Genomic DNA, 16,356 nt, shown 5'->3' with positions numbered 1-16,356 from the left:
CCACATGTATAGTTTTCATCATGAGGTGCGTATCAAAGTACAAAGTAGTGAGCCCTTTAACATTTTTTAATTGGAATAGTTTCCAACATATTCAATAAAGAGCTTTGACAATTTCCTCTGACACTGTAACTACAGATCAAAGCAGCAGAATCCAGGACCATCTAAATCTCAGATAACTTGGTATCAACAGAGTTTAAAAAATTAGAGTACAACCTAAGTTTATTGCATTCTCATAAGGTATTACAATAAATCTCTTCTACATGGCATCAGCACCATTTGTCTGGTGTCACCACTGATGTTCACCCCATATAAAGTTCAGTTCTGTCGTATTTCAATGCAATAAATGATCCAATGAGAGGAAGTCATCTATTTAGGGCAGGACCACATTTGAGGAAATTGAGAAACAGTCATAACATCTGTATTTACTCCCAGTGCATGGGGGACTGGCACAAAGACAACTCAGAATGGCAATGTCATTACGTGTGTTCCCCCCATGCTACTGCCGGAAACCATGAAAGAACAAGAAATTAAAATCTAGCTCACTGTGTTGTGAAATGAGCTGATTCTACATGAATCAGTCTCTCTTTTACTCTACTCTCTTGGGTTCCAACCTTATCTAGCACACATAGGACTAGAACATCAAGTTGATATAAAGTGAAGTCTAAAAACTGTGCTCCACTATTTTGAAAGTTTGGAGTACGCTGGGTTTTTGTTTTTGTTTTTTTTTTTTTTTCAATGAATTTTTCCCTGTGCCTAGAAACAGAGTTTCATTCCATTATCTTCAGTCTTAGGTGTCAAATATACGAGGACACAACCCAAGTTGAAGTAGTAAAAGCTAGAGCTCAGAAGTTTGGAGATTGCTACAGGATTTGGTCAGAATACAACTGCTTTCTAACTTGGGTGGAAGGGAGCATACTGTGTATGCTTGCACATCGATCCCTCCCCATGCTACCAACCCACTGAAAACGACCACCCACAATAATCAACGAGCCCACGTGTGAAAGCAAACAAAGTATCGCTCAGGTCACTGTGGTTTCACCATTTCAACAACAAAATGAGAAAGAAAAAGGCAATGTGTTTTTCATAAAACTAAGTTTATTTTCATTTCAAAATCATAATTCAAAAGTCAGTTTAAATGATTCTGAGATTATGTTCTTACTTTTTGGGTGCTAAATTGTCTTTTCTCCTATGTAATGATGCTAAGAGCAGACCGTACTTTGGCTCTTCCTATTTTTGTTTTACATCCTTAGCTAGCAAAACTAAAGGGTAGAAACACCTCAACACCTAAACACGGCAATTACTTCTTTTTTTTTTAAAACAAATCTCCTGGTGCTTAAAACTCAGAGCTTAGGAACCACAGCTTTCATAAAGACCTACCTTCTGTGTTACATGTTTCACAATACTGAATTATCTCTTGGTGATTTCCCTCAAGTTATGGAGCAGGATAAAAGTAAGTCTTAATTTATAGTAAGCCTGTGTAAAAACAGCCTTAATTTCAAGCACCAAAGAAATACATTTACAATCATCACTGTGGTTATATCATCTTTTATTAAAACTAGTCAGACTGCTATCTACAGGGTATCGATTTCAAAGTCTAAGGTCACTTCTCTGTTACCATTACTCTTTTAGGAATAGCTTGTGGTCACACATGGGAACAGGACTGGTGCAGTGCAGAGACAAAAGAGGCTGGGGTCCAAGCAGGCCACTCTCCTGGGTCAGGGTTTTAGCGGCACAATAAGTGACTGCTCATCTCAATGTATTTTTTGGCCCATTTACCTTTATAAATCATACCATATAGCTTTCGGTATTTACGCGCATTTAAACTGAGAAGAAATATGTATTAGAGGAAAGCATGTATTAGTGGGCTCCATGTGTCAAAAGGAACTTTCATGTTTCCTGTATTATTTTTACATCATTAGCTACCTTTGAGAACAAAAAGTTCCACAGAAATATACACATTGGGACATACTTTTAGAAAACCTCACAGCAATGCTTATTACAATGTGTCCTCCTATAAGTGAATCAATTAATCTCCGCTCCCTCCAAGTGTTTACAAAAAAAAAAAAAATGAAGCTCGCCATTACTTTTTAAGTTATAATTCAGAGAAAATACAAGAACCATCACCATCCGGGCCAGAGCAAACCACTGAAGTGTTATATCTGACTCTGTCATTCCGTGATTTGCCAAAATCACGTTTCTTCCCATGACACTGTTCTTGTTAGTATTATTAGTTCTATGTCCATTGGATAGGAGCATTTACATTAAATTTCAAAATAACTCCTGGCAGTATTCAAAATGTATGTCCAGAACTGCTGAACACAATTTCTGCTTTCGTCCCAATTATGACAACATTTAGCCTTATTAGTAACTGATCAAACGACAACCGCAGACTTTGGAGACGGGTGGGTGCTTTGCCGTAAACACACGTAGGCTGGCACACTGGGCCAAGCTACTCAGCGAGTTACCAGTGCTTAGTTCTTCTTGTTTTTCTTCATATAGCGAGCCCGTGTGGACTTGCCCAAATTCATGGTGATTTTAAAATATAGCCAGGTAGGCATGATTGAAATTACTGAGTCCTAGGGAGAGAAATGGGGAGATATGTCATGACAGCCTACAATTTGGGCTAACTGAGAGCATCCGATCTTATGTTTTACTCTATTGTTTCGTTGGTCAAGTTTAAAGTTCTTGGGTGTTTAAAATAAAACACAGATGCCTCATTAGTAAGTCTAGACAACATATAGATGCTAACACACCACATGCTATTTTGCGACCTAACAGGAAAGAAAACTCCAAACCAAAGAGCTGATTGGAGACTTGCAAGTCTACATACCATAAGAGAATGGACCAGGTATCCGGTGGTTCGGGACTGCAAGCCCACAGTTTTCAGTGCAGACTTCACATATGTCTCCGCAGACGGTTTATCCAGAGTTGGCTTTCGGATTTTCGACAGCTTTGTAGCTACGTAGTACGGCAGAACACTCTAGAAGGGCAACAGCCCATCACCAGCACCACAAGAACAAAAACAAAAAACATGCTCTTGATTAGTTAGACCACAAACTGAGAATTGTTTGATTGCTCTTACTGGCAGAAGCATAGAAACATTTTGGTGAGATCTAAAGTCAGCTTGAGAGAGTACATGATGGCATAAAATCAACTGTAATACAGCAATCTATCAATGAAACAATTTGAGACTTAGAAAGTATTAAACATAAGCAGAAACAGACCTTTTTGTACCTTTTAAAAAGAAGGCACTTAAACAAACCTGGAGAGCGGTGGTTCTGGAAAGGATACTCTTTCCATTCTTGACTAAACTGAATATTGTTACAAAACCACCATGAAGGTTTTTGACATTTTATCCTCCCAAAGAGATAATGCTCATTTTCCTTCTAATTTGTGGTTCCTTAAGATAGTTCTAACAGCTTTGGTGCCTCTAAAAAATAAGCATTTCCCCTCTCAGAGTCTAGCTACTACTCTTCCTTTCCTAGTTTCTTACCATTGTGTCTGAGTCTTATAAACTTTGCTGCTGATAGAATAGGATCTTCCCCCAGCACACCATTTTTTTTTTTTTTTCTTTCTTCGTTGTGGGGAGAGACCCTAAAACCACATGGAAACAGCCTGGCTAACCAAGAGACCCTTGAGGGGAGTGGCGTGGGAGGACAGATTTGAACATGACCTGTCAGAAGGACTTAACTAGTGTCAAGTTCTTTAGTGCTCAGGCTTGACACATTTGGATAGGATTCAACATAGAACACGAGGAGACCCTACTCCAACGGGTCCTGACTCATGACATAAGAGGTTCCTTCTGCAGTTTGAAGTTGGTTGGGCGATCATTCATCAAAGAGTGAATGTATTCCGTTTCCCACATGTGCAGGAAAGGAAAGGGTATTGAGGACAGTGATGTTTCTGTTAAAGAGGAGGATCTAATACCTGGTGGTCAAAATAAAAAATTTCACTAGAGGTAGAAATAAAATTGAGATATGTCCCAGAGGAGGTGTTTCCTTCCTGCTGAGAGCTGGAAGGAATGTTCCCATGTCTCTTTGGGGTTTTTGCTTTTAGGTTTTTGAATTTTTCCCACTCCAAGTATGAGTCAAGGAATATATTCCACCCTCATTAACATGGGGGCTGAAAGTCCAGCCTGCCTGGTAAGAACCAAGAGCCCAAGGGCCTAAACACGGTCCTTCTCCATCTTTCTATTATGTGCCGGCAGCCACAAACCCACACTAAGTTAATTAATGTCCCCCAAGTACCTCAATACCTGGGCTACCTTTGATTAGGTGATTCTTGGTTTTTGAGAATTTACCCCTATCCATGCAACCCCCACTTAACTGAGCAAAAATACTTTGTCAAAAAGGTATTTAATTTTAAAGCCATGTGGCCAGGATACAGTATGACATGAAGAGTTCCCTGAGACTCTAACAATGGGTGAGGAATGAAAACCGTTTGCCAAGCTGAGTGGCAAACAAAACAAAAGAAAGCATATGCCTATGCACCATCTTAAATAATGAAGGAACACAAGCAAGCCGTGTCACATCTCTGTTTCAGATTTCCCGGTTAATAAGAAAAGTGAAGATTTAAAACCCCATTTCCATCTATGGATCACGAGCCACTGAGGGTTCTGTAAAGTTCTGAGTGTCTCAGGATGAAGATGGTCTGACAATTATACCTTCCAATTACATCTTGATATTATCACCCTCCCTCTCTCTGTAGATACATGGCATAAGTTGGACTATTAGCATCCTGCAGAAGAATTAAGTGGCACTGCCCGGATGAACCACTTGATGGTGCAATAAGGTCACTCACCATTCAGCTAAACCATCCAGAGAGCCTGGGGAACCTCCTAGCTCCGGGAAGTGGAGGCAAGAGACACACGCCTAGGAATCCCAAGTCGAGCTATGTTTTTCCAATGAAGAAACTTAAATTCTGTTCTGGAAAGGTTTTTTATTTCCACCAATGGCTTAAAATCAAGGCAGTTAATGTGGTCTAGCAGAGGATGCAAAGGATTCAAAGATGAAATACTTTAGAGCGAAGTGTTAAAGTGGAGGACTTTGCCAGGTAAACAAACAAAGGAAGAACATTTTGGGTAATGAGAACAGTGGGGACAAAGAAAAAGAGAGAGAGCACAAGGTCCTTGGGCAACTGCAAAGCTGTTCAGTATGGTTCAGGAGTCAGAAATGTGTGAAGCACGGGGCGCCTGGGTGGCTCAGTGGGTTCAGCATCTGCCTGCAGCTCAGGTCATGATCTCAGAGTCCTGGTATCAAGCCCTGCATCCGACTCTCTGCTCAGTGGGGAGCCTGCTTCCTCCTCTCTCTCTCTCTGCCTGCCTCTCTGCCTACTTGTGATCTCTGTCAAACAAATAAAATCTTAAAAAGCAAAAAAAGAAATGTATGGAGCAGTGGCAGGACAAAAGCTAAATGGAACAGAAAACTAAACCCAATCACGGGACAGTAGTGATTTCTAGAGTATCAGCTCTATGCAGCCATGGTCTTATTCACCATCATATGGCCAAAGCTCAGAGCAGCCCCTAGCACATAGGAGGGACGCACAGATCTGCTGCGTGACTTGGTAACAGAACTCCTCAGTGTGCACGGCACTGAAGGAATTGCATCGGGACCCCCTTCCACTGCTGCAGTACAGATAATTAATGATGCCAGGAAGTTCACAATATAATATGGTGTAAAATTTTAGATATTATTCTGAAGCTTAAGCAAGATCACCTATCTAAACTAAGACAAACGTACAGGTCTAGCTACTTTCCAAGAATTTAAAAAGGAGTATTTTAAGGTATGTGTCAAAGTAAAGAAATACCCCAAAGTGTCATCCAGATACATCCTTAAAGAAGTCACCAAAAACACAGTAAACAATAACTAAATTAATCCATTTTCCTCCCTACTCATGGAAATATTACAGTGAACAGGTTGGGAATATAGTCACCCTTCTACAGGAAGTATTTTGTGGCAGAACAAATTTTACAAGTTGCTTAAGCTCAAAACTTTGCCATTATAAAGATTCCTGCCTGGAAACAACCTGGACCTTCACAACCACAGGTGTAGGCAAGTGCTCTGGTCTTCCAGTTTGGAATCCCAACGTGAAAATAATTAGGCCAGAAAGCAAAGCTGTTGTTTTGTCCTTATTCAGCTTGCTTTTTAAATTTTATTTATTTATTTTTTAATATTTTATTTATTTGAGAGAGAGTGAGCACCTAGGCAGAGGGAGCTGCAGAGGGAGAGGGAGAAGCAGGGAGCTTGATTGGCGGGTGGGCGGAGGTGGGGAGTTTGCAGGGGGAGCCTTGATCCCAGAACCCTGGGATCACTACGTGAGCTGCAGGCAGACATCTAACCGACTGAGCCACCCAGGTGCACCCCAGTGTGTTTTTTAAACAACAATCCCTGGAAACAACGTGCATCTTTTTTTCCTCCCCTACTGGAGTAGCTTGCTTAGGTAATCTGGTCCTTACAAAACAATTTAGGGGCCTGACTCAGAGTAGGAAGGCTACTTAATAATAGCATCACTGTATACTGGAAAGATGGACACCACAGGGCACCTGGGTGGCTCAGTGGGTCAAAGCTTCTGCCTGCGGCTCAGGTCATGATCCCAGAGTCCTGGGATCGAGCCCCTGCTCACAAGGGAGCCTGCTCCCCCCTCCCCCTGCCTGCCTCTCTGCCCACTTGTGATCTCTGTCTATCAAATGAATAAATAAAATCTTAAAAAAAAAAAAAAAGATGGACACGAAATACTGCGTGGCAGGCATTCAAGAATCAGATACTGAACATCATAATTTCAGGTGGTAAAGCATCTCTCATGTTGGTACCTGTACTAAACATGCCTTCTTGAATTTAAAAATGACCAGAACAACTCACAACCAGGCTTTGGAAAACGTGGATCCAAAGGACACCGGACTCCAGGCATTTGCACAATACAGAATTCTAGACACGATGTCTGATCTGCCTTTTGTGAGCATCAGTTCACCAGTGTGACCAGCACACATTCTTCATGCAGAACTGTGGCTCTGCGGAGGCATCATTTAGAAAACCTTTTCTCCTTATGTGTGTCTGTTCATCTTTCAGGATCTCAGGATCTGAGATCCTCCAGAAGACCCATAACTATGTACACAGAATGCAGTTTGGGGAGCTGGTGTTCCTTTACTTGCAGGCCATGAGATGAGCATTTCCACAAAAGGGCTCTTCCTTATCTCATCACTCTGATGGGGCAGAGATCCCTGGTTACATGGCATTGAGCAAACAGCCCCACAGTAACATTACATATAAACCTTAACGCCTAAGCCCCAAATGAAGGAGTTAAAATGTACTATGTTCTGTACAAAGAAAATCCTTGATAAAGACTGGCTGGGTGGTAATCTCACAAATGGCCTACCTCCAAATACGTGGAATTTATTTGTTAACATTCACATAACAAAAGGAAAAACTGTACAGCACGAAAAAAAACAGTTACTTAACAACAAACATTTCCTGAGCACCTACTAGGACACTGTTGTCAGCAGTGGACTACATTTGTGAACAAAAGCAAAGTCCCTAATCTCATACAGCTTAAATCTGGGGCGGGGGTGGGACACAAAGATTATAAACAAGTAGTAAAACATGATACTACATTGGGAGGTGATGATAAAAAGGAAAAAAGAAAAATAAGGACAGAGTAAGGACGGGGTGACAGACGCTGTTCCTGCAGGTGACTAAGAAAGGCCTCTCTGATGTGGTGACATATAAGCAAAGATTTCAGTGAGGGGAGAGAGCTAGCAAAAAGTCTATCTTGGTAAAGATCCTTTTCAATGAAAGAACAGAAGTGCAAAGGTCCTGAGGCAGACATGCGTTTGAAATGTTTGAGGAACTGCAAGGAGGCCAGAAAAATAGCAAGGGATGAGAAAATGTGGGATGTGTGACATCAGAACATAGTAGGTCATAAGAGCTCATGATTTAACTCTGAAAGAAATTAAAGGGCACAGGAGAATTTTTGAGAAGAAAAGTGAAATGACCTGGATTTAGCTTTAAAGAGATCACTCCGACTGTTGGGAGCAGACTGTGTGGACTATAGGCAAGGATGGGAGGAGGGGAGGCTGGGTAGGAAGGTACTGCTGGGTAGGAAGGTACTGCAAAATATTCAGAGCACACAATCACAATGGCTTAAATTAGCGGTAGCAGTGGTGGTCCCAGGAAGTGGTCAGATAGTGGATTATGTTTAAAGGATACTGAAGTCAACAGGATTTCCCAATGCACTGAATTTGGGGTATGGGAGAAAGAGGTAGTAGGGTATGAGGTGGGGGAATGTCAGTTTTGAAATCACGTGGACTTGACCACTTACTAGTTGTCTGATCTTGACCAAAATACTGAGCTTTAAGTTTTTTACTTTGCAGCTGGGGGATATAGCATCCTTCTTACTTTACTATTATGAGGATTAAATAAAATACTGTCAGTGAAAGTGTGTGGGGTTTGAATTCTGGTATTTTCTAAGGTGTATAATGTTTATATTTTCTGGAATAAATTTAGAAAGAAAAACTTGGCTGAATTTTTATATCTTTTTATATCTTTTTATATCTTGTAAAAAGTGGAAGAACGCCGTATTTATAGAGTGACTCCTGAGGTAACCACCTGTTAGTTCTTTCTGGACTTACTCCGACACCTTATAATTATTACCTCTTAAGGTTTTATTTCTTGTGATTTACCACTGTTGTAAAGAGTCAAGTAAAGTGGATGTTACCAATGACAAACATGGAGATTCACATGGCTGGAAGGGATCAGAGTCTGATGACCTCCAACAGGACTAAAGTTAAAATTCTTAAGCCAGTTCTCAAAGTTGGAGCAGTTATGGTGCAGATACGATTATTTCTCGGGAGAATTATATTGCTTTATAGTTCTACTTAGATTCCATCTGCACTAGCAGAGAAAGACACAGTCCATTGCCTTCTTTTATTGGCTTTGGCAATTAACAAGAAGAATGGATGAAGAATTTGGTTTTCAATCCTGATAGCCGCTTCTCAGTATTTAGCTTCCTAGGTCTTTGAAGCCCCAAAGATCTCCATGATTATTCAAAGCTATAAAATATTTAACAAAATATAAAAGAGAACTATCTTCTTTCATTTAAAAAAAATTGAATTTTATTTTTCCCTCATCTCAATGTGTCCTATTTATTTTCTAAATTTATTCTGATTAAAAACTACATTTAGATGAATTAACGAAACCACCAACTCTCATCACCCAAGAGTTTACCAAAGCACTGGAAGGCGGTAACTTAAGAGAAGGGGGCCCAGTGAATGTCCCCATTACAGTAAGTTCACATCTAAACAGAGTATTCTTCTGCAATCTCATGCTAAAAATGAGAAAACCCATTTCAGTTTCAGGTCAGGTGAAACCACAACCACCTTCTCTGGGTTTCGTGGTCTCGACCTGTGTCCTCGTCTGTCCTCTGGTAAAGAGTCAGACAAACTAAACCCTAAGGGATGGTTTCAGTTAGCAAATGGTCTCCTTGTTGATAGCATTTCCAGAGACTTGGTTTCCCAGCTCCAAGGAAGAAAACTATATGGTGCAGAGAAACACCCCCATGAGAAACAGAAAGAACACAGACTTTGGAGTTATTCAAACCCAGGTTAAAATCCAGAGATGGGCAAGTTCCCCACACTTCCCCACATTCGTGAACACATCACCCCCCTCTAATTTCTCCATAGCGCTCTCACTGGATACTGTCGTGAATGAGAATTCTTGTATCTGTTTACCTGTTTACTGTCGGTCTCCCAACTAAACATAAGTTTCTACCACATCCATCTCTCTCCGTCTTTTTGCCATTGTATCCCCAGGTACAGACTACCAGGTACCCTCTAAATTTGTCTACATCGAAGAAATGCGGCTCACAATATATACCTCTAGTTTTGGACTTACTATCTTTCTAATGTGTTTAAATACCTGTCTTTTCTTTCTTTGTGTGCCTTGAGGACAAGGATGGTGTCTTATTCACTTCGTTACCTCCCTGCCTGCCCAAGGACCTGGCAAGTAGCAGGCATTTGTGGTCTGACACACTAGACGGACTTTACACAAGTGACACAACTCCTATTGCTTCTTTGTTTCCTAGCTGTAAAATGGAACTAGGTTGAGGTCTATCTATCTCAAGAAATATAACAAAATAGTGGAAAACATGGAGCATATTGTACATACTCAATAAATGTAAGTTTCTTTCCTCTCTTCTTCACACTTGGATATCAATTCCATTTCTGGCATTCTTACACCTGCCCCATTATTTGTCCCCACTTGCCAAAAGGGGAGACTAGGGCTCAAAGTAAGGAAGCGGCTTTCTGTCGGTCAGATAATGATCACCGACTGGTGATATCAGAAGTAAAACCTGGGTTTGCTGATGCCAAGCCCAGTGTCCCTTCCTCACTGCCCCCAAGCATACCAGTGATAAATGCGGTCTGCATAAAACCATGGTCTGGATTGAGGAAGCCGAGACTTCTTGCACAGAACTGACCAACTACCCACTCATGAAGCAGGGCTTCATGAATTCTTTATCATCAAAAACCTCTTCCTAAGACAGGTTGGTGAGGAATCATCAGAGGATGCTAAACCTAGGGAACACTAAACTGACAGGGAGACAGGATATCTGCTTGGTCTCATAGTGCTTTCCCACGGACTGCTTAGCAGTGCAAGAAGAAAAGACAGTAACTCTACAGCAGAAAAACTGGGGGGAACCTTGAGTGAAGCAACCAAATCAACAGCAGCAACGAAGGGCAGAGGGCTATCGTGTGTCTCCGGATACGATGTCCCGAGAAAGATATAAAACCACGCGTGCCATTTTGGCCAGAAAAGCATAACGTGATATCAACTATGAGGAAGCATCAGATAAACCCCAAATAAGCAGTGTTCAATCAAAAGGAGCAGGACGCGTACTCTGCTCTTTAAAAATGTCAATGTCATAAAAACAATAAAAAGCTGCGGATTTATTCCAGATTAAAGTAAACTAAAGGGACGGGACAACTATGGAGTACCCGATCCTAGGCTGAATTCTTAACTGGAGGATAAAAAATGCCATAAGAAATATTATGGAGTCAAAAACTAGAACACAGATGGTAAATTAGATAAAAATATGATGTCAATGTTAACTCTGAAGTTGATAAGTGTGTTGTGGTTATATAAGAGAATATCCTTATTCTTTGGCAGTGCACACCGAAGTATTTAGAGGTAAAGAACCATGATGTATGCAACTTACCTTTCAGTAATAGAGCAAATGGAGTAAGTTATGTAACATTAAGTGAATCCGGGTAGAGGGGTCTAGAATGTTCTTTGTATTATTCTTATTCTTACAGCTTTTCTATAGATTTGAAATTATTTCCAAATAAGACATTTTTAAAAAAACAAGGCAGCTTGTGAAGGTTTCACAGAGTAAGCGTTCAAGAAGTATGACTCAGGAAGTTGGCTTAGTCTTAGCTCCTTATACATTCATTCATGGCTAGTTGGTACCTGGCAGACAGAAGGAGCCAGGACGGAGGCCACCCACTAGCCAATCGGATCACTTATGATTTTGTCCTTTGAAAGTGTTAAGCGTAATTCTTTTTTTTTTTTTTTTTAAGATTTTATTTATTTATTTGACAGAGAGAAATCATAAGTAGATGGAGAGGCAGGCAGAGAGAGAGAGAGGAGGAAGCAGGCTCCCTGCCAAGCAGAGAGCCCGATGCGGGACTCGATCCCAGGACCCTGAGATCATGACCTGAGCCGAAGGCAGCGGCTTAACCCACTGAGCCACCCAGGTGCCCCGTTAAGCGTAATTCTGACTAGGCTTTAATTATAAGGCAGTAATGAGAACAGAGAGTCCTCACCAACATACCAACAGCATACTTTTGATAAGGCTTACTCAAGAAAGAACTTCTTACTCTCAATTCAAACATAATGGACAGAATTTATCAGGTCCAAAATTCACCTTTTTTTCATTTGCTATCTCCACTGTTCATTTACATTTCCACAAAATGCTTATTTCATGACAAATCTGAATCTATGAAGGAAAATTTAAATATCCTCACAAAATTATGGAAAAGAAGTTGAGGGAAAGATGGAAAGGGAAAAGCAAAGGAAAAATATTAAGAAGAAATTAATACAAAACAACCTAAATTCAAAAAAAAACATACTCTCTTTCTCTCCCCAAAGAGCAATCTGATATACCTTCACATGGAGGAAGACCTAAAAATGATAGCTTTCCTTCCAAGGATTAGAAGAAACTGAAATATGGCAACACAGCATTAGCCTGGAAGCCCTCTAGATACAGAGGTTGAAAATTCAAGACCAGAGCCTATGGGAGCAAGAGAAGAAGCTCAAAGGGCCTTTAAAATGAATGTCTGTGTACCGAGAAGCACGGCCATGCATAACCAGAGTCTTCCCTGATACCAAGCAATAAGCAGGTCCCTAGTGTGCCCCAAATTACATGTGCCACTAGCAACCACAGACACAAACAAGATTAAAAAATAAAAAAAAGAAAAAATCCAGATCTCAAGGATATATTGAAGTGGGCGAAGGCAGGGGAGCCAGAGAGTATCGGGCCGAGGTCGTAAGCAGAACGAGGAGAGCAGAAGGAAAATCATATCGTGTAGCTGAGATTTGGTTTCCCAGGGCAGGTGAAATGTGGCCTGAGCCTTGAAAGACGGACAGGGGTCATCGGCTCCAGCGTGAACCGAGTGGGGTGGGGAGACGGGGAGCGGGGAGAAGAGGAGAAAGGCGCAACGGCCAAGGAGCCAGTCCGCCGAGAGCGGAGTATGTGTTGGACACTCCAGGCCCACTCTGGCCGGACGCAGGGAGGGATGATGAGTGGCAAGAGAGGCGATGGCCTTCTGGAGTCAGAATTCAATCTCAAACCCGGCAGGCAGCCGCTGGAGGACTAGGCAGGAAAGCCATTTTACCTGACTTGGCTTCTAGCAAGACCATCCGGGAAACAGTATGTGGGGTGGAGTGGAAAAAAAAAAAAAAATTGCCAGTAAATAACTCCCGGTCCAAAAAACAGGCAGACATAAACCACCACCAAAAAAAAAAAATAAAATAAAAAATAATTTTTAACTCTGAGCTTTATTTGGACCAGCTATTTCTGTCCCTTTGGTCAGAACTAGTATGACATTCTATTCTACTTCAGCATTCTGGTACGTTCACACAGAAACGACAGCTGTACTTTCCTTCCCAAACATGTGAGCTTTTATTTCTTTTTTGCCAAATTCACGCTACATTTAAACCTCAAATGAATGCATTCTGAAGGAAGACAATGATCAATGAAATGACATAATTAAGAATTCATTATTGGGGAAAAACAAGTTTATCAAAGTTACACATTTCAAAAAACAAACTGTTACTGTTTTTGGAGTAGCTTCTAATCACGCCAGGCTAATAGGCAGAGAATATGGAGAAAAGATCTTTGAGGGAAAAAAGCTGTGGGAATGAGGGAGGAGACAGTCTCATCTATTCAGAGAATTTCAGAAATCGCTCGTCTGCGCTCACAGAGTCTAATACTCCCTTTTGTCATTCAGCCACTGGCAGCTTCTGGCCATGCTGCCTCAAGGCCACCCGCTGATGGATCGGTGAGATCCTACTGAGTCTCAGCAGGTGTTTAAAAATTATGAAATTAATAACTTGATTACAACAGATTCCTCAGAATGAGGAAATGGCACGACACTGTGTGGCACGTGATACCCTACATTCCACGTGTGCTTTATCAGCTCCTTGTCACTGAAATACACCACATTCCACACGGCAGACTTCAGCTACTTGCACTGAAATGACAGGGTCAGGGGAAGAAGGGGGAGTGTGGTAGTTCAGTGTAAAATTCAGAGTTCTCAAAAACCTGTCTTCCTCCCCGCCATGTATGCTGCGTATTAATGGGAGGCTGCAAATCAGAAGAACATCAAAGGGCTATGATACTTAAGGACTGCAGGCGCGAGACCTCAGGAAGCAGAATCTAGGTGGCCCTGGAAGATGAGGACACATTGACCCTACTCTTCCCTTACCTACCACGCCATCTCACTGTGGGTGACTTAGCTGTGGTCTCCACCCATAGAATATAATGGCTTGGAAGCTAGATCCAGACACACTTCGGGCCACCTTGACCATCCAAGGATATGAGGGAAGAAATGGAACTGAGTCCGTAACTGCCCAAGCACAGATAGATGGCTGCAATGTGTTCAACGCTGCCCTAAAGGCCTCAAGTTAGGAGCCCAGTGATTAAAAACAAAGGCTTTGGTGCCAAATGGCCTTGGATTTGAGGCCTGGTTCAACATGGACAAGTGGCTTAACCTCTCTAACCCTGATTTCCATAAATTTATAGAAGATGATAATCGCACCACCTTATGAAGTCATTACGAGATAAAAATGAAATAAATGGATACATATAAAGTACTTAGCCCTGTGCGTGGAAAGTAACACTTCAAACATTAGCTATTACGATGACTGATCATCTGGGGCTTCGGGGCACAAAAACCGAAATATGAGGCTCGCAATAAAGAGAGCCATGATGAACAATGGGGTGTGTAGAGAAGTGGGGGCAGGTCGTGGGTGGGAGTACGAAAGGGATGTGCATTGCAACTTCTCTAAGATACTATTAAAAATGTGCCTAAGCAGGGAAACACTGTGAGCCATTATTTCTTTGTGTTGAACAAGGAGAGCTGCTCTGAGACAGGTAGTCATAAAACCCCCTACCTTTGCTCCCTCTCATATTTGGTATTATACTTTCACAGCGTTGTGTCTGTTAGCTACATAATAAAAGCAAAGGTCTCTACAAAGATTAAATCAAAATGGATCAAATGCCTAAATGTAAAAGCTAAAACCAAAAAACTTGAAAGAAAACGGAGAGCTTCACATTCGATTAGGCAACGATTTGCTGCATAGGACACAAAAGCACAGGCAACGAAAGGAAACGGACCACATTCAAATTAAAAACTTCTGTGCATCCAAGGGCACAGCCACAGAATGAAAAGGCAACCCACAGAGCAGGAGAAAATATTTGCAAATCATATACCTGATAAAGGGTTAATATCCAGAATATATAAAGAACTCCCACAATTCAACAATAAAGAGCTAACGACCCAAGTAAAAAAGGGCAACGAATCTGAACTGACATTTCTCCAAAGAAGATACAAAATGACCAATAACCAGCTGAAAGGGCACCGAAAAGGTGTTTAGCATCACGAATGAGGGAGACGCAAATCAAAACCACAACGACAGGCCACCTCCTACCCATTAGGACAGCTAGTATTTAAAAACAAAAACACAACAAAATAATAAGTATTGGTAAGGATATGGAAAAGTTGGAATCCTGATATGTTGTGGGAATACAAAATAGGTAAGCTTCTAAAGAAAAGGTAAGGCAGTTCAAAGAAAAGATACATACACACAGACACACAGACACACACACACACACACACACACGCGTAAATAATTGCCACCTGATCCAGCAACTCCATTTCTGGGCACCTGTCCAAAAGAACTGAAAGCAGAGTCTCAAAAAGATAGGTGTACACCTCATGTTCACAGCAACGCTATTCACAGCAGCCAAAAGGTGAAAGCAACCCAAATGTCCAACAGCTGATGAACGAAGAAGAATCACAACACGGCGTGTATATACGACGGAATTCCATTCAGCCGTCAAGCAAAAGGGAAGTGCGACACAGCCAACAACATGGGCGAATCCTGAAGATGTGACACGAAGTGCAGTGAGCCAGCCGCAGAAAGACCAAGACTGGGGATTCCACCCATGTGAGGTCCCTCGAGTAGCCAGGTTCAGAGCCACAGAAAGTAGAATGGAGCGTGTCCAGGGCTGGGAGAGGGGGAAGTGAGGAGTTACTTTAATAGATACAGTGTTTCCGTTTGGGAAGATGAGAAAGTTCTGGAGAGGGATGGTACTGATGGTAGCACAACAGTGTGAATGTCCTTAATGCCACTGAACTCAATATCGAAAAATGATTTAAGTGTTTTCTGTTAGGTATTTTTACCACAATTAAAAAAAAAAAAAGAAAAAGAAAAGAAAACTCACCACCACCCCAGAGTCATAGCCTTGCTCTGGAAAGAGAGGGTTTTATGCAGCCCTCCGCCTGCCCCTGCGATGCTTACCCTGTGGCTTTGGGAATGGAGTCACAGCACACCTTTCACACCTGGCAGCTAAGAGATACTGACAGTCCCAATTTTCTCAAAATAAAACTGTTAAGAAATAAAACCATGCACTTGGTCCTACTTTAAGTATCCCTACTTCAGAATTCTAGGGGATAATTTTTTTAAATCTAGACTTAAGTGCATAAAAGAAAAAAAAATCATGTCTTTAATGGTGTGCTAACGTCACACTCACTTCTTTAGGAATGTGATTTTCTTTCGTTGCCAAGACGGCAACAGTTGCTGT

At 41.5% G+C, this 16,356-nt stretch overlaps 1 protein-coding gene across 1 annotated transcript in view; it reads right to left on the bottom strand.

Annotated features, from left to right (window-relative positions):
• Positions 1-1,075: 1,075 nt before the first annotated feature.
• LOC132008350 (very-long-chain 3-oxoacyl-CoA reductase) overlaps positions 1,076-16,356 on the bottom strand; it is a 160,672-nt gene continuing 145,391 nt past the window's right edge. The window contains exons 10-11 of the mRNA XM_059386869.1: positions 2,831-2,980; positions 1,076-2,576 (exon numbers count right to left, since the gene is read on the bottom strand). Coding sequence (XP_059242852.1) covers positions 2,472-2,576; positions 2,831-2,980 — 255 coding nt within the window. The 3' untranslated portion in view covers positions 1,076-2,471. The remainder of the gene's footprint in view (positions 2,577-2,830; positions 2,981-16,356) is intronic.

Source organism: Mustela nigripes, unplaced genomic scaffold, assembly GCF_022355385.1.
Source record: "Mustela nigripes isolate SB6536 unplaced genomic scaffold, MUSNIG.SB6536 HiC_scaffold_148, whole genome shotgun sequence".
In the NCBI taxonomy this organism is placed as follows: Eukaryota; Metazoa; Chordata; class Mammalia; order Carnivora; family Mustelidae; genus Mustela; species Mustela nigripes.
Note: the sequence above shows the minus strand (reverse complement) of the source record. Positions and strands in the feature narration are given on the sequence as shown.